General features: G+C 44.4%; 2 protein-coding genes across 8 annotated transcripts in view; one reads left to right on the top strand and one right to left on the bottom strand.

Annotated features, from left to right (window-relative positions):
- Positions 1–16,626, bottom strand: part of CCDC32 (coiled-coil domain containing 32) — a 45,621-nt gene extending 28,995 nt beyond the window's left edge. Inside the window, exon 1 of the mRNA XM_073566713.1 lies at positions 16,487–16,626. The gene's annotated coding sequence lies outside the window, so the exon portion shown is untranslated. The remainder of the gene's footprint in view (positions 1–16,486) is intronic.
- Positions 13,543–27,956, top strand: part of LOC141082783 (protein-L-isoaspartate(D-aspartate) O-methyltransferase-like) — a 76,835-nt gene continuing 62,421 nt past the window's right edge. For 3 of the 7 annotated variants that reach the window (XM_073566705.1, XM_073566709.1, XM_073566707.1), the window contains exon 1: positions 16,602–16,703. In XM_073566705.1, coding sequence (XP_073422806.1) covers positions 16,690–16,703 — 14 coding nt within the window. In that variant the 5' untranslated portion in view covers positions 16,602–16,689. Of the gene's footprint in view, positions 13,564–16,601; positions 16,704–27,956 lie in introns of those variants that run through there. The other 4 variants (XM_073566710.1, XM_073566711.1, XM_073566712.1 and 1 more) reach the window with 3 other exon arrangements.

The following is a 27,956-nucleotide window of genomic DNA, read 5'->3' as shown; positions in this document are numbered from 1 at the left end:
ATGAGAGGCGTCTGTAATTTACATCATAGGTAGACCTCAACTATGGGAGACAAACTGAGAAAAAAAAATCCAGAAAATCACATTGTCTGTTTTTTTTTCATTTTATTTGCATATTATGGTGGAAAATAAGTATTTGGTCAGAAACAAAATTTCATCTCAATACTTTGTGATATATCCTTTGTTGGCAATGACAGAGGTCAAACGTTTTCTGTAAGTCTTCACAAGGTTGCCACACACTGTTGTTGGTATGTTGGCCCATTCTTCCATGCAGATCTCCTCTAGAGCAGTGATGTTTTTGGCTTTTCGCTTGGCAACACGGACTTTCAACTCCCTCCAAAGGTTTTCTATAGGGTTGAGATCTGGAGACTGGCTAGGCCACTCCAGGACCTTGAAATGCTTCTTACGAAGCCACTCCTTCGTTGCCCTGGCGGTGTGCTTTGGATCATTGTCATGTTGAAAGATCCAGCCACGTTTCATCTTCAATGCCCTTGCTGATGGAAGGAGGTTTGCACTCAAAATCTCACGATACATGGCCCCATTCATTCTTTCATGTACCCGGATCAGTCGTCCTGGCCCCTTTGCAGAGAAACAGCCCCAAAGCATGATGTTTCCACCACCATGCTTTACAGTAGGTATGGTGTTTGATGGATGCAACTCAGTATTCTTTTTCCTCCAAACACGACAAGTTGTGTTTCTACCAAACAGTTCCAGTTTGGTTTCATCAGACCATAGGACATTCTCCCAAAACTCCTCTGGATCATCCAAATGCTCTCTAGCAAACTTCAGACGGGCCCGGACATGTACAGGCTTAAGCAGTGGGACACGTCTGGCACTGCAGGATCTGAGTCCATGGTGGCGTAGTGTGTTACTTATGGTAGGCCTTGTTACATTGGTCCCAGCTCTCTGCAGTTCATTCACTAGGTCCCCCCGCGTGGTTCTGGGATTTTTGCTCACCGTTCTTGTGATCATTCTGACCCCACGGGGTGGGATTTTGCGTGGAGCACCAGATCGAGGGAGATTATCAGTGGTCTTGTATGTCTTCCATTTTCTAATTATTGCTCCCACAGTTGATTTCTTCACTCCAAGCTGGTTGGCTATTGCAGATTCAGTCTTCCCAGCCTGGTGCAGGGCTACAATTTTGTTTCTGGTGTCCTTTGACAGCTCTTTGGTCTTCACCATAGTGGAGTTTGGAGTCAGACTGTTTAAGGGTGTGCACAGCTGTCTTTTTATACTGATAACAAGTTTAAACAGGTGCCATTACTACAGGTAATGAGTGGAGGAAAGAGGAGACTCTTAAAGAAGAAGTTACAGGTCTGTGAGAGCCAGAAATCTTGATTGCTTGTTTCTGACCAAATACTTATTTTCCACCATAATATGCAAATAAAATGAAAAAAAAACAGACAATGTGATTTTCTGGATTTTTTTTTCTCAGTTTGTCTCCCATAGTTGAGGTCTACCTATGATGTAAATTACAGACGCCTCTCATCTTTTTAAGTGGTGGAACTTGCACTATTGCTGACTGACTAAATACTTTTTTGCCCCACTGTATATGGAGGAAGGAGCAGGGTGACAGCAGCACAGAGTATTTCAGGAGAGCAGTGTGCTGGTCTGTGGGGGGCACCCTGTTCGGTGCCAGGGATTGTACATAGAGCGCTGTGTTTTATACACATGGATGGACCGTCTGCTTGTCTGCTCCACAGAAATCCAGGACACATTTCTGCTGATTGGTGGCCTGTTCTGATCCAGACTTTACATGCAAAGACAGTCAGTAACTTTGCAGGCCCCATCAAAATGGCTGCTCACTGTGTTCCTAGATGTCATCCTCTCTTTTCCCTTAGCAAGCACCCAGTAGGGGAGGAGAGGAGTGACACCACACCCATGTCAGCAGATTCCACCCATACAGTGTCCATTTTAGGGCATGATCATATATCAAAATCAAACATCATTGACACTGTACGCCCATAATTACTGCAGGGCAGTAATGTGAGCTAGTTGTACACTAGGTTTTTGTGCCAAATTTCAGTATCTGCTCCCCCTAGTGTTAACAAGTGGAAATGCCAAACTTTTTAAAATTATTTTTCATATTTTACAAAATTAAAAACAAATGATAATATTTTTTAAGAAAATGTAAACATTAATTCTTTACATTTTTTCAATTGCGGAAAATTTTTTTTTGGGATGGCACCTTCCCTTTAAGAGAAGGCAGCCTCAGACTTGCAATTTTTTTTTTTTTTAAACACTCACTATAGTAGAGATGAAGTGGAGTATGTGAAATGTCTGCTCTTCAGAGTCTTCTCTGGGTTGGTGCATTTTGACACCTACCAGATGATCAGTTTCTAAACTATTAGTCTCAGGCACTGCTGAGCTGTGATTGGCAGCACCTGGGAAAGGTGTGAAAGTGCACACACCCACAGAAAGCTCTGAAGAAACGTCCAGTTGGTTTGCAAGCAGAGATTTCACATACTGCGTTCCAAAAGCAACAAATGTGAATATCTCTGCAATGGAGAAAGGCAGCACAAAACGGAAAAGAACAGCAAAATCAGCGGTGCTTAGGGATATTTGCAAGGCATTTAATTTAATTTTTTGAGTAAGTGACAGGTTCTCCCTAAATTGGGGTCCGCCAGGAGACTGCTATGTGTGAACCGTCTTATATGTGTATTGCCAGATCTCTACTCTTTTTTCGGATACAATTCAGATTTTGGTTACAAAAATGCATACTGTATATCAACAATTTAAACAAAAGACCTAAATAATTAGACAGAGCAAAGAAAATGAAAAATAATAAGGGATAATAAAATATGTCATGGTTCATGTGCACTGAATAACAATGGCGTAAACTATGAAAAACACATTGCATATTAAAGAAGCATAATACCAGGAGATTAGATGGTTCCTGCTGTAAACAAGCACGGCAGGAATGAAAGAAGGCTACCATAGTAAACTGGGGATGTATAATGACGTGCACGCCGAGCATCAATTACTAGACTGAAAACAGTCAAGTGTGCAAATGCGAGCGGCAATTAACTCAAGTGACCCACATTAATGTAAAGAAGAGAGCAGTAATTACTGCACACAGCATATAGCACTGGTGCATAGTCTCACAAGTATGCTATAAGGTATACTGTCTGCAAAAGGAGACCCTCGGAGTAACCCCCCCGATTGCTCTTTACATCATATAAAGCCTGTACACTGCTCTCTATGAGGTTTCGCCATCCGGCTTCAGCCATCACTCTGGTATATAGTGAGTGACATTCTCAATGATGGTCTGTCAGCGGATCTGTCTTACCGCACAAAGAAAAATCTGAGAACACTCATTTTTTCAAGCACATTGAGAATTTCCTGCTTTTAAGTAAATAAAGGTTGATGCGTACCGCTGCTCGCAAAGGGAAACCGATCGCCGTGCAGGACTCAGCGGGATAAACACTTAATAGAGGTTTTTGTTGTTAGCCCGCAGCACGGTCGGACCGCCCAATGTCCAAGTTGGGGGATGCACTAAACTAGACAGTGTCCTGCTCCTGCTGCGCTCACGGATTCAGTGCGCGAGCGAGTGTCATAGGATCATACTGCACCCACTATGCCACTAAAGGTAAAAGTGGAGAAGTACTCTGCCTACTTTAGTGCAGCCTGGAGCAGAGAATTTGGGGGGGTCTGTGCTGTGGGTTAATATATATTAACAATTTCCTTGTTTCTGGATTCTAAAATGCACCCCGGGTTTAGAGAACCATGGCATTGTAGAATGGGGTGGTCATTATCACTTATTTTAAAGCACCAAGTTAGAATATGGAGGAAATAGATCTGTTAGTATTTCTCTGTGGAACATGGATTATACACATAGAGCTTTACAGTAAGCACATTATATATACTCTCTGCAGCACACACACCTTTGCGTATATACATAAAGTTCTGCTACACACTACTCTGCTGTATATACACAGCGCTGCTACATATACATACACACTGTTGTATACGTACATACAGCTCAGCTACATATACATACACACTGTTGCATACAGTTGTGGCCAAAAGTATTGACACCCCTGCAATTCTGTCAGATAATACTCAGTTTCTTCCTGAACATGATTGCAAACACAAATTCTTTGGTATTATTATCTTCAATTAATTTGTCTTAAATGAAAAAACACAAAAAGAATTGTCCTACCGTGTTTCCCCGAAAGTAGGACCCCCCCCAAAGTAAGACAGGGTGGGGGTTACGGGGGGGTCCTTCAATGTAAGGCCTCCCCCGAATGTAAGGCAGGGTTGGGGGCCGCTGTGAAATGTAAGGCCCTTACCTTTGGGCCGCCGCTGTCCCCCATTGGGTCCCCAGGCTCCAGAGGTGTCCTCAGGTGCAGCTGGGCGGGTCCAGCGCTCATGGGGTCAACTCGCCGTGTTAACCCCGCAATCCGCCCAGCTCAACAGCTCATTGGCCGCCCCTGTTCCCCACGTCACCGCCGGCCCCCGGCTCGAGCACTGATTGGTCCAGCAGCTCGGGCTGTAATTGGCCGCCCCAGCCCCACGTCACCGCTGTTTCCCTGCTGATTGGCACAGCGTTCCCTGCAGCACAGGCCTTCCGCACCCACAGCCGCACCGCAGAGGAAAACGTCCAGCATTTAAAAACCAAGTAGGGAAACATGTACTGTATAGGGTATGGGGCTGTGTGCAGTGGGATACGGCACTGTTATGGGGTGTGGGGCTGTGTGCAGTGGGATACGGCACTGTTATGGGGTGTGGGGCTGTGTGCAGTGGGATACGGCACTGTTATGGGGTGTGGGGCTGTGTGCAGTGGGATACGGCACTGTTATGGGGTATAACAGCATGTTAATAAATGTTAATTTATTGGTTAAAAAGAAATTGTCATTTTTTTTCGGCTAATGTAAGACCTCCCCCGAAAGTAAGACAGGGTGGGACTTTTTGGGGTAAAATTAATGTAAGACAGGGTCTTACTTTCGGGGAAACACGGTAAAGCCAAATTGGATATAATTCCACACCCAACTTAAAAAAGAGGGTGGACAAAAGTATTGGCACTGTTCGAAAAATCATGTGATACTTCTCTAATTTGTGTAATTAACAACACCTGTAACTTACCTGTGGCACCTAACAGGTGTTGGCAATAACTAAATCACACTTGCAGCCAGTTGACATTAAAGTTGACTCAACCTCTGTCCTGTGTCCTTGTGTGTACCACATTGAGCATGGAGAAAAGAAAGAAGACCAAAGAACTGTCTGAGGACTTGAGAAACCAAATTGTGAGGAAGCATGAGCAATCTCAAGGCTACAAGTCCATCTCCAAAGACCTGAATGTTCCTGTGTCTACCGTGCGCAGTGTCATCAAGAAGTTTAAAGCCCATGGCACTGTGGCTTACCTCCCTAGATGTGGACGGAAAAGAAAAATTGACAAGAGATTTCAACGCAAGATTGTGCGGATGTTGGATAAAGAACCTCGACTAACATCCAAACAAGTTCAAGCTGCCCTGCAGTCCGAGGGTACAACAGTGTCAACCCGTACTATCCGTCAGCGTCTGAATGAAAAGGGACTGTATGGTAGGAGACCCAGGAAGACCCCACTTCTTACCCCGAGACATTAAAAAGCCAGGCTGGAGTTTGCCAAAACTTACCTGAAAAAGCCTAAAACATTTTGGAAGAATGTTCTCTGGTCAGATGAGACAAAATTAGAGCTTTTTGGGCAAAGGCATCAACATAGAGTTTACAGGAGAAAAAAAAGAGGCATTCAAAGAAAAGAACACGGTCCCTACAGTCAAACATGGCGGAGGTTCCCTGATGTTTTGGGGTTGCTTTGCTGCCTCTGGTACTTGACTGCTTGACCGTGTGCATGGCATTATGAAGTCTGAAGACTACCAACAAATTTTGCAGCATAATGTAGGGCCCAGTGTGAGAAAGCTGGGTCTCCCTCAGAGGTCATGGGTCTTCCAGCAGGGCAATGACCCAAAACACACTTCAAAAAGCACTAGAAGGTGGCCAGCAATGAGTCCAGACCTGAATCCCATAGAACACCTGTGGAGAGATCTAAAAATAGCAGTTTGGAGAAGGCACCCTTCAAATATCAGGGACCTGGAGCAGTTTGCCAAAGAAGAATGGTCTAAAATTCCAGCAGAGCATTGTAAGAAACTCATTGATGGTTACCGGAAGCGGTTGGTCGCAGTTATTTTGGCTAAAGGTTGTGCAGCCAAGTATTAGGCTGAGGGTGCCAATACTTTTGTCTGGCCGATTTTTGGAGTTTTGTGTGAAATGATCAATGTTTTGCTTTTTGCTTCATTCTCTTTTGTGTTTTTTCATTTAAGACAAATTAAATGAAGATAATACCAAAGAATTTGTGTTTGCAATCATTTTCAGGAAGAAACTGAGTATTATCTGAAAAAATTGCAGGGGTGTCGATACTTTTGGCCACAATTGTACGTACCTACAGCTCAGCTACATATACATACACACTGTTGTATACATACATACAGCTCAGCGACATATACATACACACTGTTGTATACATACATACAGCTCAGCGACATATACATACACACTGTTGTATACATACATACAGCTCAGCTACATATACATACACACTGTTGTATACATACATACAGCTCAGCTACATATACATACACACTGTTGTATACATACATACAGCTCAGCTACATATACATACACACATACAGCTCAGCGACATATACATACACACTGTTGTATACATACATACAGCTCAGCTACATATACATACACACTGTTGTATACATACATACAGCTCAGCTACATATACATACACACTGTTGTATACATACATACAGCTCAGCTACATATACATACACACTGTTGTATACATACATACAGCTCAGCTACACATACATACACACTGTTGTATACATACATACAGCTCAGCTACACATACATACACACTGTTGTATACATACATACAGCTCAGCTACATATACATACACACTGTTGTATACATACATACAGCTCAGCGACATATACATACACACTGTTGTATACATACAGCTCAGCGACATATACATACACACTGTTGTATACATACATACAGCTCAGCTACACATACATACACACTGTTGTATACATACATACAGCTCAGCGACATATACATACACACTGTTGTATACATACATACAGCTCAGCGACATATACATACACACTGTTGTATACATACATACAGCTCAGCTACACATACATACACACTGTTGTATACATACATACAGCTCAGCGACATATACATACACACTGTTGTATACATACAGCTCAGCTACATATACATACACACTGTTGTATACATACATACAGCTCAGCGACATATACATACACACTGTTGTATACATACATACAGCTCAGCTACATATACATACACACTGTTGTATACATACATACAGCTCAGCTACATATACATACACACTGTTGTATACATACATACAGCTCAGCTACACATACATACACACTGTTGTATACATACATACAGCTCAGCGACATATACATACACACTGTTATATACATACATACAGCTCAGCGACATATACATACACACTGTTGTATACATACATACAGCTCAGCTACACATACATACACACTGTTGTATACATACATACAGCTCAGCTACATATACATACACACTGTTGTATACATACATACAGCTCAGCGACATATACATACACACTGTTGTATACATACATACAGCTCAGCTACATATACATACACACTGTTGTATACATACATACAGCTCAGCGACATATACATACACACTGTTGTATACATACATACAGCTCAGCGACATATACATACATACAGCTCAGCGACATATACATACACACTGTTGTATACATACAGCTCAGCGACATATACATACACACTGTTGTATACATACATACAGCTCAGCTACATATACATACACACTGTTGTATACATACATACAGCTCAGCGACATATACATACACACTGTTGTATACATACATACAGCTCAGCGACATATACATACATACAGCTCAGCGACATATACATACACACTGTTGTATACATACATACAGCTCAGCTACATATACATACACACTGTTGTATACATACATACAGCTCAGCGACATATACATACACACTGTTGTATACATACATACAGCTCAGCGACATATACATACATACAGCTCAGCGACATATACATACACACTGTTGTATACATACATACAGCTCAGCGACATATACATACACACTGTTGTATACATACATACAGCTCAGCTACATATACATACACACTGTTGTATACATACATACAGCTCAGCTACATATACATACACACTGTTGTATACATACATACAGCTCAGCGACATATACATACACACTGTTGTATACATACATACAGCTCAGCGACATATACATACACACTGTTGTATACATACATACAGCTCAGCGACATATACATACATACAGCTCAGCGACATAAATACACACTGTTGTATACATACATACAGCTCAGCTACATATACATACACACTGTTGTATACATACATACAGCTCAGCGACATATACATACACACTGTTGTATACATACATACAGCTCAGCGACATATACATACACACTGTTGTATACATACATACAGCTCAGCTACATATACATACACACTGTTGTATACATACATACAGCTCAGCGACATATACATACACACTGTTGTATACATACATACAGCTCAGCTACATATACATACACACTGTTGTATACATACAGCTCAGCGACATATACATACACACTGTTGTATACATACATACAGCTCAGCGACATATACATACACACTGTTGTATACATACATACAGCTCAGCGACATATACATACACACTGTTGTATACATACATACAGCTCAGCTACATATACATGCACACTGTTGTATACATACATACAGCTCAGCGACATATACATACACACTGTTGTATACATACATACAGCTCAGCTACATATACATACACACTGTTGTATACATACAGCTCAGCTACATATACATACACACTGTTGTATACATACATACAGCTCAGCGACATATACATACACACTGTTGTATACATACATACAGCTCAGCTACATATACATGCACACTGTTGTATACATACATACAGCTCAGCGACATATACATACACACTGTTGTATACATACATACAGCTCAGCTACATATACATACACACTGTTGTATACATACATACAGCTCAGCGACATATACATACACACTAGGCTGTGCAACAAAAAATAAGCTTAACAGCACCAAACAGCAATGCACTGTGCAAATATGACCCTGCTGTGAGAATGGTCAGTGGTTAAACAGGAATAACGGTGGTCCTCTGCTAAAAGCGACAAGGTGAAGTCTAGGCTGAGACTAAAGAAAGCGGCACTCACCATTTCCTAAAAATAAAGTCCGTTATTCCAATTCACAGGACATAGACTCAGTGCGCATGGGGTGCTGGGAGAGAAGAGAACGAGAGCCTGGCTGAGAGACAAAGATTCTTGCCCACTTTGGTGTGGGGCGAGATGTTTTTTCTAAATTAAACATGTACTTTCAAACTTTGCAGCAGTCAATATTATAGATGAATATATCTTATCAGAGAATTCTGCTTATTTCTCCACATATGAGCCACTTTTTCACCTCCTATTGCTTTCTGAAGTGATCAAGCACTTTAGGAAAATCACAGTTTTGTTCAAAACTATCAGGCTAGACCTCCTATTACATTCTATGGATAGGGTGAGGAGGAGTGAGGAGCAAAGTGAAAAAAATAGAGGGAGAATGAGTATGGTGAGCTTTCTAACAAGTCCTTTACTTCACCCCAGAGCTGGATTCACACCGACACTGATCAGTGTATTATTTGCTCTATAAAGCTCCAGCGTTTCTGTGTACTAACAAATGCAGAGCAGGAATCCAGCCCTGTTTTGCTAGTCTCTTCCCAATAGCCCAGAGTCAATTGCAAGTTACAGGTATAGCCTACAGAAGGGAAAACTGGTGAAAAATACCAGAAGCAATCACATAATGGCCAGATATAGTGTTATTCCTTGTATATATAAACAGGCAGGACAGAATATTCTCAGGAGTCACCTGAACAGGCACAAATGCTTTAAAGGGGTTTTCCTATTTTGGTAAACCTCTATCCCTTGGCAGCATTTTAATGCTTTACTTACCCTCCTAGGGTCAAGTGCCAAGTTTCCACCAATGCATTTTTACTGTCGACATAAGCACTGCAGCCAATCGCTGAGTTCAGCGGCTCTGCCCCAGCTGAAAACACAAACATCCCCAAAGCCACCGAGTTCACAGATTAGCTGCAGTGCTTTCAGTGTGACTTCAACTCTGGCGATAATTACGGCCAATGGGAGCAATGGCGGAAACTCAAAGTTGAACCCAACAAGGGTGAGTAAGGCGTAGAGTCTGGAAAACTAGTAGTGACATGGAGAATTGTAGAATTTCAGAGCCTGATTCTAGGGATTAGGGACTAATAATGCGGTATACGCCCACAGAATAGGTGAGAATTTTCAATGTTGATGATTATGACTTACAGCCAATGAAAACCCAAAAGTCATTATCTCAGTAAATTAGAATACTTTATATCACCAGCTTGAAAAATTATTTTAAAATCTGAAATGTCGGCCTACTGAAATGTATGTTCAGTAAATGCACTCAATACTTGTTTGGGGCTTCTTTTGCATCAATTACTGCATCAATGCGGCGTGGCATGGAGGCGATCAGCCTGTGGCACTGCTGAGGTGTTATGGAAGCCCAGGTTGCTTTTATAGCAGCCTTCAGCTGGCCTGCATTGTTGGGTCTGGTGTCTCATCTTCCTCTTGCCAATACCCCATAGATTCTCTAGTTTGCTGGCCAATCAAGCACAGTGATGCTGTTGTTTGTAAACCAGGTATTGGTACTTTTGGCAGTGTGGACAGGTGCCAAGTCCTGCTGGAGAATGAAATTTCCATCTCCAAAAAACTTGTCGGCAGAGGGAAGCATGAAGTGCTCTAAAATTTCCTGGTAGACGACTCTGCTGACTGGTCTTGAGGAAACACAGCGGACCTACACCAGCAGATGACATGGCTCCCCAAACCATCACGGATTGTGGAAACTTCACACTAGACCTCAAGCAGCTTAGATTGTGGCCTCTCCACTCTTCCTCCAGACTCTGGGACCTTTATTTCCACATGAAATGCAAAATTTACTTTCATCTGAAAACAACACCTTGGAACCACTGAGCAATAGTCCAGTTGTTTTCTCCTTGGCCCAGGTAAGACGCTTCTGGCATTGTCTATTGGTCATCAGTGGCTTACCACAAGGAATGCGTCACTTGTAGTCCATGTTCTGGATATGTCTGTGTGTGGTGGCTCTTGAAGCAATGACTCCAGCAGCAGTCCACTCCTTGTGAATCTCCCCAAAATGTTTGAATGGCCTTTTCATAACAATCCTTTCAAGGCTGAGGTTATCTTGGTTGCTTGTGCACCTTTTTCTACCACACTTTTTCCTTCCACTCAACTTTCCATTAATGTGCTTAGATACAGCACTCTGAACAGCCAGCTTCTTTAGCAATGACCTTTTGTGGCTTACCCAGCTTGTGGAGTGTGTCAGTCACTGCCTTCTGCTACATCTGTAAAGTCAGCAGTCTTCCCCATGATTGTGGAGCCTTTTTGATATTCTAATTTAGTGAGAAGCACTTGTATCTATTCTCTCTGTCCCATGCTCTGCAAGGAGTGGCTGACTCTTTGCTTGCTTTACAATTGGCTCAGCCACATGCCCACCTGAGATGTCAGTGCTCACAACTGCCTCCTAGTGCCAAACCTTGGGCAGTAGTTTCACTGTCTGATGACGCCACTTACTGGTAACATTAATTATGGCGCTTTTCTTTTACAAATGCACTGGAGGAAAATGCAACAAATTGCCTCTTTATTGTGTTGCATCTGGTGTCGGCAGAGAAAATCCATCAGCAATGGGTGGTGTCAACTTGCACGATCATTTTCACCAATGTCTACCATAATGGGGTGGCAGGAAGCCTACGCCTTTCCAGTAAACCCTACTTACTTTTCTATTAAGCCAAAAATAAAAGTTGCTCATTTTTGTGCAAAACAGACAAGTGACTTACCCCCCCACCCACTAGAATTAAGGTGCAAGTCGCTAAATACCTTTTATTCAGGACGTGTTGTAGTTCAGAACGACATCAGTCATTTTACCATATATTAGACTAAAAAAAAACGGCTATTGTTTTTTGTATTTGTTTTTACAGAATTCAAAATGTAGTAAAAATTACCTGGAAACCGGATTCCTCAGGTCTCTATGACTACGGCGATACCAAACTCGAATAGTTATAAGTAGTGAAATAAAATTTCAGACGTTTGAAAAACAAAATTAAAAATATCGCTTGTTTCGCCACTTTCCGAGACCGGTAATACTTTTATTCTTCTATCTTTAGAGCCATGTGAGGTCTGGTTAACAGCAGCAATGAGATCTCAGCTCCAACCACTAGTGTCAATGGTACAGAAGCCAACATCTACAGAGTGTGGAGGAAGCTTAGCTACTAAGCCCTGTCCACACAGACCCGAACGCTGATGAACATGGGGTTAAAAGTCTATTTTTACTTCTTTGGACTGGCACCTGCAATAGGTGGTGCTCGAGACCCTTTTGCCTCTTCCCATCCCAGCACTGCATGGCCTATAAGACTTCCTATGTGAACTTGATGCTCTCCTTAATCAAGCACCAGAGATTTTATTTTCCCCTTTTGCTAATGAAAAAAATAAAAATCACCAAAGTGCTCCTGTATAGCAGATCTGAGTAGAACCCTACCCATCTAAAGTCACTATGGTATCAAATTTATTAAAGGGGTTATCCAATTCCTTTCTATAGGTAGCCTTTCCTCCGAGTGGGTCATCAATAACAGATTAGTGGTCTTGCGACACCGCCCAGGAAGGAATAGTGCTGCCGAGACAGTGCAGACGAGCTGCTCTGCGCTGCCCACTTATCTGGATGCAGCATCACTATGATCTCCTGGCCATGTGCATTGTAATTGTAAGGACCAGGTGACGTAGGTCCGCTAATCCTCTGATGGGGGTGGGAACCAAGACTCAAGACATTGGCGCAGCGTCCAGGAGACAAATGGAATTTTGGAGACTAGGACTAACTGGAAACTTAGGAAAAGATGGAGGGGAACACAGCAGGGATGGATGACATTTGAAACACAGTAGTACAGATAAGGCCGGGGTCACACTTGCGAGAAACTCGCACGAGTCTCGCATCTCAATACCTGGGACATTCGGTCTGGTGCGCTCAGCTGCATAGAAATACATGGAGCCGCACACTCTGGTCCCGAGTGCCGCCGCCGGGTATTGAGACGCGACACTCGTGCGAGTTTCTCGCAAGTGTGACCCCGGCCTAATGGAGAAGACCAAATATGAAACACCAGAGTCTCAATCACAAGACACAGGTGTGTGTCAATGGGCCTTAAATAGGTCTAGGGAGATTATGTAAATGCTCTACACCAAGCAACCTTGACGTGGGCACAACAGAGGGCAGTGGATCCAGGGGAAGGAAGCGAAGCCCGAGAAACCCAGGACAGGTGAGTAACATTAACAATGAAGTTGGCCTAATGCTTCCCTGTGCATACCCAGGGTTGAAAAATTAAATATCCAGCAGCCCTGAGAGATGTGGACATGAGGGAGGACGTTAATGGTGGCTGGGAAGGGTGTGATTACAGCAACTGAGGCTGCACTAGGCTAAGAGGAAAGAGACATTCTGCCAGACTAGTCCTGGCTACACAGCATATGATAAGAGGTGCAATAACAGTTATTTTCCCCTCATATGATGATTGTTTGGGGGCATTGGAGCACAATGGTGGCCTGTTAGGAAGCTTCAGGGATCTGACAGGTTGCCTTACAATCATTTATTGAAGTTTTCCCAGGAAATCTGCAAGTCATGTTAAGGAGGATGGCTCAGAAGTGGCCTCATCAATAATCAGTATTACATCTCCTCCTACTGCCGTCTCCAGCACTGAGGTCTGGGTAAATCCACCATAGATATAATGTCCACATGTGGTCACAGTTGGCCTTTACTGAGCATGTGCAACATTTCAGGAGGACTGTGGTATGCGCCTGTCAATCAAGGTAGGAGGATGAAGAATATACAGCCTGAAAATATACTGACTCAAAATGCTGAGTGTACAGAAAGGATTACAGAGTCATTCTAAGACGGTTATCAAAGTAAGTACACCCTCCTCATCAGGGCCAGGCGAGTTATTCCATCATGTATACAGGTTACATGGTTAGATCTGCTGATAGGTCCTCTCTAAAAGGGGTATCCAGTTCTTAACACGAGATGGGAGGAGGTCCGCGACGAGCCGACTGTACGCTGTGTCCGGGGTGGAGCACATTGCTTAGTGGCCGATGCAGATTACTGCAGGTCATCTCCCAGCCAACGGATAGGCCATCACGTATTAAAGACGCCTTCCAGTGACAATAAATTGATGAAACGGGGGCAAGTACTCAGGAAGGTCATTAATAGCAGCTCCATGGGAATCTGCCACTCGACAGCCACAAACATCAGCTGTTATGTGCTCCGGTGGCCACCAGATAGAGAAAAGGCGCAAATCCACTCCCTTTGTAGCAGCTGCTGACGGGGGTCCTGCAAATCTGCTCATGGAGCAAGTAACCGCTGATGTGTCAGGTGTCGCACCCCACAGGTACAAGACCAATGACCTGTCACAGGGATAACTTGCTGCGGCCGAACAATCCCTTTTACGGTGATGTTACCCCTTAGGCCGGGGTCACACTAACCGACGCAAAATACGGTCAGTATTTTACATGCGTAATACGGATGACAGACCCCTAAACAGTGCTCCGTATGTCATCCGTAATCAAGGTGTGGTCGCGTATTTTGCGCATGTCTGCATCCGTATGTAATCCGTATGGCATCCGTATGGCGAGATTTTCTCGCAGGCTTACAAAATGGACATATAATGGAGCCCTATGACAGTTTTAATAAAGAAATGAAAGAATAGATATAGACTCATAGAATGCATATACTGTATATATATATATATATATATATATGTATTCTATGTGTCTATATCTATTCTTTCATTTCTTTATTAAACCTGTCAGTGTGAGTTTACTGTATCGTGCACTGAATTGCCGGCTTTGCTAAAAGACACCGGGTGCGTATTTCTCGCAAGTCACATGTGTGCTCCGTGTGTAATCCGTATTTTTTGCGCACCCATAGACTTGCATTGGCGTATTATGGCCGTAGTACGCTGACAGTCCCAGCATGCTGCGATTGGCACGGAGCGTAGAATACGGATGAGAAATATACGGCTGGTGCGAGTGACCCCATAGAGAATCATTGGTCCGTGTCTAATGCGTGCTTTTAGCGCCTCTCACTCGGCCGTATTCCTCGCCAGTGTGACTCCGGCCTTAGGCCTCTTTCACACATCAGTTTTTTGCCTTCAGGCGCGATCCGGCTTTTTTTTGTAAAACCGTATCCGGCAAAATGCAATGCCGGATCCAGTTTTTCCCCATTGACTTGCATTAGCGCCGGATCGTGCCGGATGGCATTGCGTTTCATCCGTTTTTTGCCGGATCCGGCAACTTGTCTCATTCCGGCGTCTGGAAAAAACGGCTACTGTAACGTTTTTTGTCTCCGGCGAAAAAGCCGGAAGCGCCGGATCTGGCGCTTCCAGCTTTTTGCTACAATGAAAGTCTATGGGCGCCGGATCCAGAAAAAGACGGATCCAGCCACCGGATCCGTTTTTTTTAAGTCTGCGCATGCTCAGATCCAATTGGCCAGCCCCCAGGAAACAGATATAACCTGCTAGACGGATCCAGCAAAAAAACGGATCCGTTTCTAGTTCTCCAAAATTTATGCCGGATCCGTTTTTTCTAAAAATAGCCGGATCCTGCCTGACGGCAAAAAACTGATGTGTGAAAGTAGCCTTAGACCAATTCTAGCAACGCTAGGAGAGATTTGTGTTGCTGATGGGTCCAGTCACAGAGGACAAGTTGGAAGTCATGTAGCAATATCTCAGAATTAGTGTCTTGATGGAAATAGGAATGTTCCCATTCACTGACAGCCAACAGAGGGTAAAGAGTGATGAGCTCACTGGTGGATCCTCAGTGAACTCTCTCTGCGGCCAGCAACTTACAGAGGCTATAGGAGGCAATCTCTGACAAACCTGTAATAAAACCCGAGGGAAAAAATGCATTTTAGCCAAGAATCAATGAATTTATGTAAATCAGGTGGAGAATTCCTCTAAGGAGTGGTCAATAGTCGCATCAAGTGAAGAAGACCGTCCTGCAGGCAGCTTGTTCTGGGCACATGCCCATCCTTTTGTCTGCACCTATGGGCACAGCTGGCATTATAGGTCACGGCCACCTCTGGGGCTGGACCTGCACCTCGCTGCTCCAGTGCGGCCTTCTCCCATTACATGGACCCGTCCTGTCCTGAATCTACAGACATTACACCCGTCAGGCGAGCCAGTGTCCACTCACCCTTCTCTGCTCCGAATATACCACTTCCGCCCGTCTTAAGGCGTGCCCGTGCTGACCAATCACCATCCTCCTTACTGCGCTGTCATTGGCAGTCATAAGTAATATAAGCCAATCACATGCTCCTTCGTCGTAATAGGGCGTGGCTTTTGAATTTGTCATAGCAACCGCGCTGGCGTGTTTACATACGGCCGCTGTGAAGGCTCATGTGGGTGTGGAGGTGAGTGCGCGCCGCTGCAGGCCGTGAGTGTCCGAGCTGTGGAGGCCGACGCCCAGGTGTGGGACTACGACTCCCAGCATGCTCCATCTCCAGAGATCCTGCACCGTGTATACAGCTGTATATACTACGGAGGCGGCACACTCTCTTTAACCAGTTCAGGACTGGGCACATTTCGCCTCTTGTCACCATGATTGGGGTCGTCATGTTTTGTGTTGTGTGTTTTTTTTTTTTTGTTTGTTTTTTGCCGATTCCAGAAAAATATATAAAAACTAGGAAATCTGTGTGTATTCTCAGTTACATTTTCTGAGAAGACAGGATCCTAAACTACAAAGTAAACTGCGCAGTCTGCTCTCCTGAGCTCATGTCACGCGCTGGTGACGCCCGTCATTAATAATGCGCTCTGGAGGCGGAGTCTCTGAGAGATCTATGTCCCACCCATAGATCTTAACAGCTCGTTTACATATGATAAAAACATGGATTTCTCTGGAATAAATCATCGGATTGCAAATATTAAGCTATCCTACCATTATTATTATTATTATGCATTTATATAGCGCCATTTATTCCATGGCGCTTTACATGGGAAAAGGGGAAATATAGACAAGTATAATAAACATGTGTAAGACAAGGGACGCACAAGTACATAAGGAGAGGGGACCCTGCTCGTGATGGCTCACAGTCTACAGGGATGGGTGAGGATACAGTAGGAGAGGGTAGAGCAGGTCATGCGGTGGTTCAGCAGACCGAGGATCATTGCAGGCTGTAGGCTTGTCGGAACAGGTGGGTCTTCAGGTTCTTCTTGAAGGTTTCCGTTGATGGTGAGTCTACTATTCAGCTTCCTATGACCTGCATGCCCATATAGACGGCTCAGGAGGGGTGATCCTACTGACAGATGCCCTTTAAAGTTAAGAACCCTGACAGTGGATCCGCATGAATCCCGCATTATCAGGGCTTCTGATCAAAGACGACATCATTGGTCTTGCCGCACCCAGAAAAGTCCAAACTTTGAGGCTACTTCTCACAATTCGGTTTTGTTGAGTTTTTGATGCTATAGATTCTTTTTCTAAATTGAGTTACTTTTTTTTATGTGTTTTTATGGCGCTTTTTTGTCTCCTGTTGGTGTCATACTTTTAATAAAGCTGCTTTGTTTTTGATACTTTCTGGTATTTGGCTTTGACATAACATTGTTATACTTGGGTGCAGATACATGAGTTTTGAATGAGTGTCCGCAGCAGAAACAAACTTGGGCTCTGTTCACATGTGTCTTTTTAATGCAAATTTTCAGCTGCGTTTTACAGCACCAGTAAAGTCTGAAATATCATGCATACACCTTGTTTTATTTTTTGTGTCCGTATTTTGTGATTTGCTTGGTTTTTGCAGAATAGAGCATGTCACTTTCAGCGGGATTTTTTCCTCGGTTTTCACCCATTGAAAGCAATGGGTGGGGAAAAACACAGGTATCGGGTTTTGCTGTGTTTTTTTTTTTTTTTTTTTTTTTGTGCCAAATCCTGGTTATGTAGGAGTATTTTTTTTGCATTAAACTTTATCAGCATGCACAAGAGACAAATGTAGCTTCTTTCTTGCTAAGGGTATGTGCACACTATCAGGATTTGACACAGGTGAAATCTGCATCTGAGGTCATTAGCAGGTCACCCGCGTTTTTTCCGCATTCGTTTTTGATACATTTTTTTCCTCATTCATTATTATTTTTTTTTTTTTTTTTTTTTGTCACTTGAAATTAAAACTAATTGAAATAAAGCTTCTGGGAAGGAAAAACAAGTGATTTCCTGTTTGCAGATATATTGGGGCATGTTCCCATGGTCAGTAAAGGCTGCAGGTTGGACGTTCCGTACATCTGCAGCATCCAACCTGCAGCGTCCAGATGTTACAGCACAGTGGATGTGATTTCAAGAAATCCCATGCCCTCTATGCATGCACCGATGCCCGCGGCTCACCTGCGGAGACGGACATGCGGCGTGTCTTTCCAGACCACAGCATGTCAATTTATGTCGTGGAGAAGCTCAGTCTCTACGTAAATTACCCATACACTTTCATTAGATGCGGTAAAACCACATTATCTTCCTAGTCACACGCGTATTAAATGCAGGAACGCAGCTTACTACCCATGAGTACTAAGTTACATAATGGTGAATCTTGTGACACAGCCAGAAGTACACGACACAGGAATGGGAGGAAAACACAGAGCAGTCCCCTCCTTTTCAATAAATAAATAATAATTTAAAAAAAAAATGGCATAGGTCCCCCTATATTTATAAAGCAGACTACTGGGGCTGGTATTTCAGGCTGGTAAGGATCCAATATCCATGAACCTTACCAGCCCGCAGCAGTCTGCTTACCTTGGATGGTTAGCAAAAAAAAGTGGGATCCGCTCCCAAAAAAAATATTTTGGGGTACCCCTATTTTGCTAAATAGCCAAGGAAAAAGCAGACAGCTGCAGCCTGGTATTATCATTCTGGATTTTGGCCCTCACCAGCCGAAAAATGGCAGCCGCCCCACAATTGGCACATCCAAAGATGCACCAATTGTGGCACTTTACCCGGCTCTTTCCACTTGCCCTGTAGCGATGGTAAGTGGGGTAATATGTGTGGGGTTGAGGTCACCTTTGTATTGTCATGTGACATCAAGCCCACGGATTTCTAATGGAGAGGCTTCTATAAGACACCTATCCATTACTAATCCTATAGTGACATGGTAAATAAAGACAAAGCCAAAATAAAGTCCTTTAATTGAAATAATGACAGAGACTCCTTTAATAGATCTTAATTAAACCATACTTACTGCATCGCCTATTCCACTGACGCCCTCGTCTCCTGTTAGAGAAATAATCTAAAAAAGCAATGAGAAGATACACATACTATTCCACGACAAGTCCAGCTCTGCTACAACTGGATGCCTTTGTCTGAACGGTGGGTGGCATTATGCCACCACTCAGCCTGACATCCGGACACAGCGGACCTTGAAGATGATGACCGGAGATAACTCAGTCCCCGGCGGTCACGTGCACAGCAGTTCTCGCGATCAGCTCAGCTCATTGCGAGAACTGCAGTGGACGCGAACTTTCAGCTGAAACAAGGTACAACATTATTTAAATTAGCACACATGCGTAATAAGCCGTGTTCCTGCACTTATTGCGCATGTGACTATGAAGATAATGTGGTTTTATCACATCTAATGATAGTGAATGGGTCATTCACGCAGCAGAGACAGAGCACCTCCGCTATATTGACATGCTGCGGTCTGGAAAGAGGCACCACATGTGCGTCTCTGCAGGGAAGCCGGAGGTGTCTAAGGACGCATGGTGGAGATGGGATTTCATGAAATCCCATCCACTATGCTGTAACATCTGGACACTGTGGGTTGGACTCTGCGTGTATGGAGCGTCCAACCCGCAGCGTTTTTGACTGTGGGAACATAACCTAAGATATCAGATTTTGCGGCAGAATCAAACTGCAGCAATAACACCACATGTAAACATAGCCTAAAAAATGCATTTTTTTTTTTGTTACCTGTGGATTTTCTGAATCTAATGTAAGTCTATGGGGAAAATCCACCCATGAACCTCAGCGTAGCCACAAGAGAAAATGACATATGGATGTGAATGGAACCCACGCCGCATGTCAGATGACTGTGAATGAAAAAAAGCACACAGGGCAGGAGGTTCCTATCATTCCCTTCCACTTTGCTGGAACTGATGCTGCATTTTTGACACAGCAGAAATACACCGCGTCAAAAACTCATGGGAACATGGCCTAATAATATCTTATTTGTCCTGTGCAGACAGTGTTGTCAAAAGAGTAAAAAATGCAAAAATTGAGATTTTCAGTTGCCTCCCCAAAGAAATGTAGAAAATAGTTTAGTTGTATATGATTTAGACTAGCAAGGAAAACTACAGCTTGACCTAACAAGGAAAAAAAAAAAAATAATTTTTCAGTACCATATACAGAAAAAAGGTTGGGATGACAAACTAAATGTAATAATTATAAACAAAAAGTTCTAATACTTCAGCACATTGTGCGCTGTAATACAACAGTAACGGAATTAATGCTGCTTTTTTATCCATATATGAATCTAAGCTTTCTCATTTTTTCCTGCTGTGAAAAACGAACTGAGACACTTGTATATCTGAGTTATTGGAGCTGATTAGTGCAGTGAATGGCTGACGAGCCTCCTAGAATCACCGACACTGCACACATTTACCTTATGACAGTCAGGGGAACAACCGCACCTAACATCACATCTCGGTGACCATCTGGGAAGGTTCTGTCCTCCTCATTCTGTGACCCAAGGGAGGTGTACACATAAACCAGCTCAAAATGACACCACGTATTCCCAAATTCAGCTCAATGTAATACTCTGAACTTGATATGGGGAAAAACGCATCTCACGCTCAGACAAATGACGGATACCGATATCAAACATCCCCTGCAATATGTACTGTATGTTAAAGAGGTTGTCGACAAAGGGAAAAAAAACTCTTGTAAAGAAAAAAAAGTAAAATAAATGCACAAATGGTTTTCTGGTTTTGGATATCTCCCCTCTACACCAGCGCAGACTTTTTTATATTTTTTTAAACTTACTGGTAGTGATGAGCGAAAGTGCTCAGATAGATTGATATCCGAGCATTCTCATGTTATAAGTTATAACCATAGTGGCGCTCTTATACTGATTTAATAGATACCTGTAGAGAAGAAATTCACTTCATGTTAGAAGTTTATGTGCAATATCCTCGTCGTGCATCGAGAGAGGACTGTAGGTAGGGTTTTCGGCTCTGCCACGGCTCCTTTACGTTTGTACGAGCCTCCTTTTCTTTTATAAAGTAAGCGACCGCTCTTGCACACATTCACCTCCCGGTGGGCTTCATCAAAATGGCGCAATTGGCAGCGTATGCGAAAATTTACATCTTAATTCCTTCGGCAAAATGGTGCCAGTGGCGGCACGTGCACAGATTCTGATCTTTCCTCAATGAGGAGCCGAGATCTCTGTCTGTGCATGCGCTGCCACGGCAAGGACGGCGCTAGCGCGAACCTTAAGATTGGAGGCTCGTACAAACGCAAATGGCCGTGGTAGAAACGACAAACCTTACTCGGTCTCACTCGAAGAGGATACTGCAGCAAACCTTCTAACATGAATTAAAAAATGATCCAGGATGCAGATTTCGTCTCTACAGGTAGCTATTGAATCAGTATAAAAGCAGCATTATGTTCATACCATTGTGATGACCAATTCTCTTTAAACTGTTGATGTTTAAAAGCAGATATTAAAAACGGACACATGGATGGCATATGGATAGCTCGTCTGAACAAAGTCTAAGGCTAAATTCACACACATATGAGACGTCTGTTTTTTTTTTTTTTCTTGTAAAGTTTCATAGATTTTATGTACATATCTGTGCGACTCACAAATCCGAGTGCCAGATTTGAGACTCCGAGCAGATCCATGTTTGTGGACGAGACTCGGCCATAGGGTCGTTCCATGGTAACTTGCGTTACATTCACAAGTCAAAAACTGAGTTAATACTGGCCACAGACTGTTATTTGAAGGCAGGCACAAAAACGAGTGAATTTGTATTGTACATTAAACTATTCTCAATAGATTTCAACACAGTTTGATTTTTCAAGAATACAAATTAAACACAAATTACAGTGTTATTACACAATGTAGTAACATGTTACAAAGCTGATGGTAACTTGCGTTACAATACCATTACTTCACATGAGAAGTAAACTTATTGTAACTGTCATTCGCTTCCGTGACAAGATGCAGACCTTGACGCATTTGCGCTACCTACAATCCGGGCACTCTGACTGCGTGTGACATCGGCTGTGTATGCTGTCTCCCCGGGGATTTCTACAGACCCACCAGTCGGCGCTGCTATGGGCTCTAACTCCCCATCCACCCCCAACACTTCAGGAGCAGTGCTACTCATGGGCCAGTTACCTTCCTCGGTGGCACTGGTTAGTTGCAGGGCATCACCTTCCTCACGGTTCCCATGCACCTCCCCATCTCCTTGAGCACCGTCGCTTGCTCCTGCTAGGGGTTCCTCAGCCATCTCACTCCGCAGAGTGACGGGGCTGAGCACTCCTGTACCTGTGGACACATACCATTTCAGAGAAATGGTTAACAGGTTCAGTCGGCACAGATACATAATCATCAGCATCATCCCTAGGAAAACAATCGTTATTCGTTTTCTTTGTTACATTTACATCACCATCAGCATCATTCCTGTGGAAAGATTGGTTTAGTTGCATCATTAGTATCCCATCATCATCAACAACATCTTCAGTGTTAACGTCACCCTTATTATCGGATTGGAGAGGGGTGTCAGGGATGTAGTAGGCAACCATCCTTCCCAAATCAGTCCCCAATAAAACATCAGTGGGCAGGTTTTCGGATTCTCCCACTTCCCTCACCCCGCTCCCAGCACCCCGTTCAAGAAATACCCGGGCCACTGGCAAGGGACAGCGGGTACCCCCGATCCCGGTGACAGGGTTTTCCCCTCAATAAACTCTTTAGGGGCCGCCAGTCCAGGACGGATGAGGGTTCGTTCAGTCCCGGTGTCCTTGAGGCCAGGGTCACACTGGCGAGGAATACGGACGAGTGAGAGGCGTTAAAAGCACGCATTACACACGGACCAATGATTCTTTATGGGTTTGCTCCCAACAGCCGTATATTTCTCGTCCGTATTCTATGGTCCGTGCCAATCGCAGCATGCTGCGATTGTCAGCGTAATACGCCAATGAAAGTCTATGGGTGCGCAAAAAATACGGATTACACACGGACCACACATGTGACTTGCGAGAAATACGCACCAGGTGTCTTTTAGCAAAGCCGGCAATTCAGTGCGCTATACAGTAAACTCACACTGACAGGTTTAATAAAGAAATGAAAGAATAGATATAGACACATAGAATGAATATATATATATATATATATATATATATATATATATATATATATATATATATATATACTATGTGTCTATATCTATTCTTTGGTTTCTGTTAGAAACCCTGTCATAGGGCTCCATTATATGTCCATTTTGCAAGCCTGCGAGAAAATCTCGCCATACGGATGCTGACATGCGCAAAATACGCGACCACACCTTGATTACGGATGACATACGGAGCACTATTTAGGGGTCATTCATCCGTATTACGCATGTAAAATATGGACCGTATTTTGCGTCGGTTAGTGTGACCCCGGCCTGAGGCCTGTAGCAAAATGGACCCCCACCTGGACGTGCTGAACATTATCAATCCTTCCAACCACACCTCCCACCAAAAGAACAGAGGCGCTTGGCCCAGAGGCCTTGGCTGGGGGGTTCTTCTGCCTTTCCGGACAGGTGACACTGATATGACCAGTCCGACTGCAGTTGTAACCTGCAGGCCTGGTTTTGGCAACAGGGACAGGGCCTCCAGAGGGGCGGCTGGCAGGGGCACTGGGGTTGGTTGCAGGCTTACCCCCTGTCCAGCCGGTGGTGACTGGCCTCCGTGTCTCTGGCTTCCGGTTGGCCTCATAGTTGTCGGCGATCTGCGCGGCTTTGTCCGCATTCGTTGGTTCTCAGTCCAGGATGAACTGCTGGACTTCAGCTGGGCAGAGATGCAGGAACTGGTCTTTGATCATTAGGTCCCGTAGCAGCTAAAAGGAATCAACTGACAGTCCATGGATCCACTGGTCAAAGTGAGTCCTGAGTCCTTGCACCGCATCGCTATAACTATCGTGTGGGCCACGTTTGAGGTTCCAGAACTTCTTTTGGTATACCTCAGGTGTCAGCCGGTATTTGGCGATCAGGGCCTGCTTGATGGCATCATAGTCGTCATCGTCTTCTGGCCGCAGAGAAGCAAACACCTCCAGGGCTTTGCCTTTCAGCCCTGGGGTCAGATACCTGGCCCATTGGTCCTTATCCAACCGGTACTGTCTGCAGGCTTTCTCAAAGGCTCGCAGAGACGTGTCCAAGTCCTTGTCCTTTTCCATCAAGGGAAAATGCACTGGCCAGGGCTTCGGACTCTGGGTGCTGTGGGGCTCACTGCTCTGGGCTGTGGGGGCATTTCCCCCCCCCACCCCCACTGAACCATCTCCAGTTCATGGGCTGTCTGGGCCTGGCGCTCGGCTTGGCGCTTGGCTCTCTTGAGCTCACTGGATCAGCTGCAGACGTCCAACATAGTCTTCGGCAGGGAGTTGCTGTAGGGCCAGCTGCAGATAGCGGTCCCCGACTTCCTGGCTGCCAGTCAGGCCGACATGCCCCAGCTGGACCTCTGCGGCTGCACCGTTGGGACTGGTGCTGCCTTCTGTGCCCTGGCTCTCCTCCCATTGCACCAGAGCTGCGACCAACTGGGCTTTGGTCATGTCGGCGGTGTCAATCTGGTTTGCCGTGCACAGGGCCCTGAGGGCGTCCTTGTTAAACTGCATATAATAGGCTTCTCCCCATGTAGCCATGGTTGCCAAATAAAAGATAGAATAGAAAAACAAAGAGGAGGGAGGGGATACTTGCAAGTACACACAGTTGTCTCAGGACTAGTAAACACTGAGTCTGTTCTCCAAAACCTATGACGCAGGACCCCACAGGAATCGTGCAGGTTTTTAGTGAGAGGAATGATTGCGCAAACCAGATCACTAATGCTCTATGATTATCCCACTGCGCTGCCACCAATATGTCACAATCCCACCGCTAACACCGGTATGTCACAGACCCACTGCTATGTCACGGACGGAGGGATGCAACGCACTGCCGACACATGGCTATCACAGGCACAGGGGGGCTTATCTTAGTTATCCCACCGCTGGCACCATGTGATAAAAAAAAACCCAGCAAGCTAGTCTTGCCCTAAAAATTTATCGCAGGGGGGTTATTTTGATTGGCCCACCACTACCCACAATACTTCATGAAACTTTTCAGTTCCACTTTGGAACTCGCAGCTCTCCAGCGCCCCCCCTTACCCTCAAGTCAGTCAGGGAACTACTCCTGGGATAATTGGTCGCCGGCCGGCTGCTTCAATGAGGACTGGCCACCCGGCACGCTGCAGTGAGGGAATTATAAAATGCTCTTGCCGCAGCTACCCAATTAGTATGTAAACTCTCTTCCGTCACTCTCCGCAGGGCCCAGATCACACTTTCCACCACCAGCTCCGGAGTTTCTCTGATTAAGTTATAAACTTAATAGAGGGGTTCGAAGCCAACCCAATTCAGTAGCAATTATCTTAAAGGCACGTGTTCGTTTTTAGAGCATGAAGACAGACTAATAAAGTTAGAATTTATTCCCCAAAAGGAGGGGGCAGTGATTACACAGATAAAAGATGTTACAAAGTTGAGACAATAGGTATGTACAATGTAAATATAAAATAAATAGTGTTAACATAGAAAATCAACACTTACAGTTGCTTAACCCCTTCACAACCAATGGCGCCACATAGGCGTCATGAAAGTCGGTGCCAATCCGACCAGTGACGCCCATGTGGTGTCATGACTTGAAAGCCCCCCTGCGGGTCGGGGGACCAGGGTCACTGAAAGGCTTCCCGACCAGCAGATACAGGGGGCTTTGTACTTCACCACAGGGGGCATGGCTTTGCCCCCAAGTGGCTACGATCATTCTGATTGGCTGTTAAGTGAAACTGGCAATCACAGCAATAGTAATATTTAATCAATGAAAATTGATGAAATATTACAATCCAGCCATGGCCGATGCTGCAGTGGCATCGGACGTGGCTGGAGACCGTGATCCGACCCCAACCCCCGCCAACTCAAGGGGCCGATTGGCCCACGATACCGACTGACGCCATCATCATCCGCTCCCCTCACCCCCCCGGGGTACCTCCGATGTCCCGCCGTCCTTTTCCATGGGCGCCACCATCTTGGAAAATGGTGGGCACATGTGCAGTGCACCCGCCGGCTGCAGATTCCATTCATTCATTTTGATCACTATGATAAACTCTCACAGTGATCAAAATGGAATGAAAAGCAAATAAACCCCCCGTTCATCACCCCCATAGGCAGGAACAAATAAAGAAATTATTTTTATTTTTCCATTAGGGTTGGGGTTAGGGATCTGCTGGGGTTGGGGTTGTAGTTAGAATTGAGAGCTTTCCACTGTTTAGGCACATCAGGGGGTCTCCAAACGCGACATGGTGCAACCATTGGTTCCAGCCAATTTTGCGTTCAAAAAGTCAAATGGTGCTCCCTCCCTTCCAAGCCCCGACGTGTGCCCAAACAGTGGTTTACCCCAACATATGGGGTATTGGCGTACACAGGAAAAATTGCACAACAACTTTGAGGGTCTAATTTCTCCTGTTACCCTTGAGAAAAAATTGGGAGCTAAAAAATTATTTTTGTGGGAAAAATGACTTTTTATTTTCACGTCTCTGCGTTATAAACTTCTGTGAAGCACTTGGGGGTTCAAAGTGCTCACCAGACAGCTAGATGAGTTCCTTGGAAGGTCTTGTTTCCAAAATGGGGTCACTTGTGGGGGTTTCTACTGTTTGGGCACATCAGGGGCTCTGCAAACTTAACGACGACCGCAGACCTTTCCATCAAAGTCTACATTTCAAAACGTCACTACTTCCATTCCGAGCCCTTACGTGTGCCCAAACAATGGTTCCCCCCCCCCCCATATATGGGGTACCGACGTACTCAGGACAAACTGGACAACAACTTTTGGGGTCCAATTTCTCCTGTTACCCTTGTGAAAATAAAAATTAGCGAGCTAAAAAATCATTTTTTTTTTTTAGTAAAAAAAATTTTTTTGTTTTCGCAGCTTTGCGTTATAAACTTCTGTGAAGCACTTGTGGTTTCAAAGTGCTCACCACACATCTAGATAAGTTCCTTGGGGGGGGTCTAGTTTCCAAAATGGGGTCACTTGTGGGGGGTTTCACCAGTTTAGGTACATCAGGGGCTCTGCAAATGTAACATGATGCCCCCAGACCATTCCATCACTCAGCTTTTCATAATGTCACTACTTCCCTTCCGAGTCCCGACGTGTGCCCAAACAATGGTTCCCCCCATATATGGGGTACCAGCGTACTCAGGGCAAACTGGACAACAACTTTTGGGGTCCAATTTATCCTGTTACCCTTGTGAAAATAATTGCTGGCTAAAAATTGTTTTTCAGGAAAAAAAATGATTTTTTATTTTCACGGCTCTGCGTTATAAACTTTTGTGAAGCACTTGGGGGTTCAAAGTGCTCACTATGCATCTAGATAAGTTCCTTAGGGGGTCTAGTTTCCAAAATGGGGTCATTTG

Source organism: Dendrobates tinctorius, unplaced genomic scaffold (assembly GCF_039654945.1).
Source record: "Dendrobates tinctorius isolate UK_male_01 unplaced genomic scaffold, ASM3965494v1 ptg000019l, whole genome shotgun sequence".
Lineage (NCBI taxonomy): Eukaryota > Metazoa > Chordata > Amphibia > Anura > Dendrobatidae > Dendrobates > Dendrobates tinctorius.
This window is presented reverse-complemented; position numbering and strand designations above follow the sequence as displayed.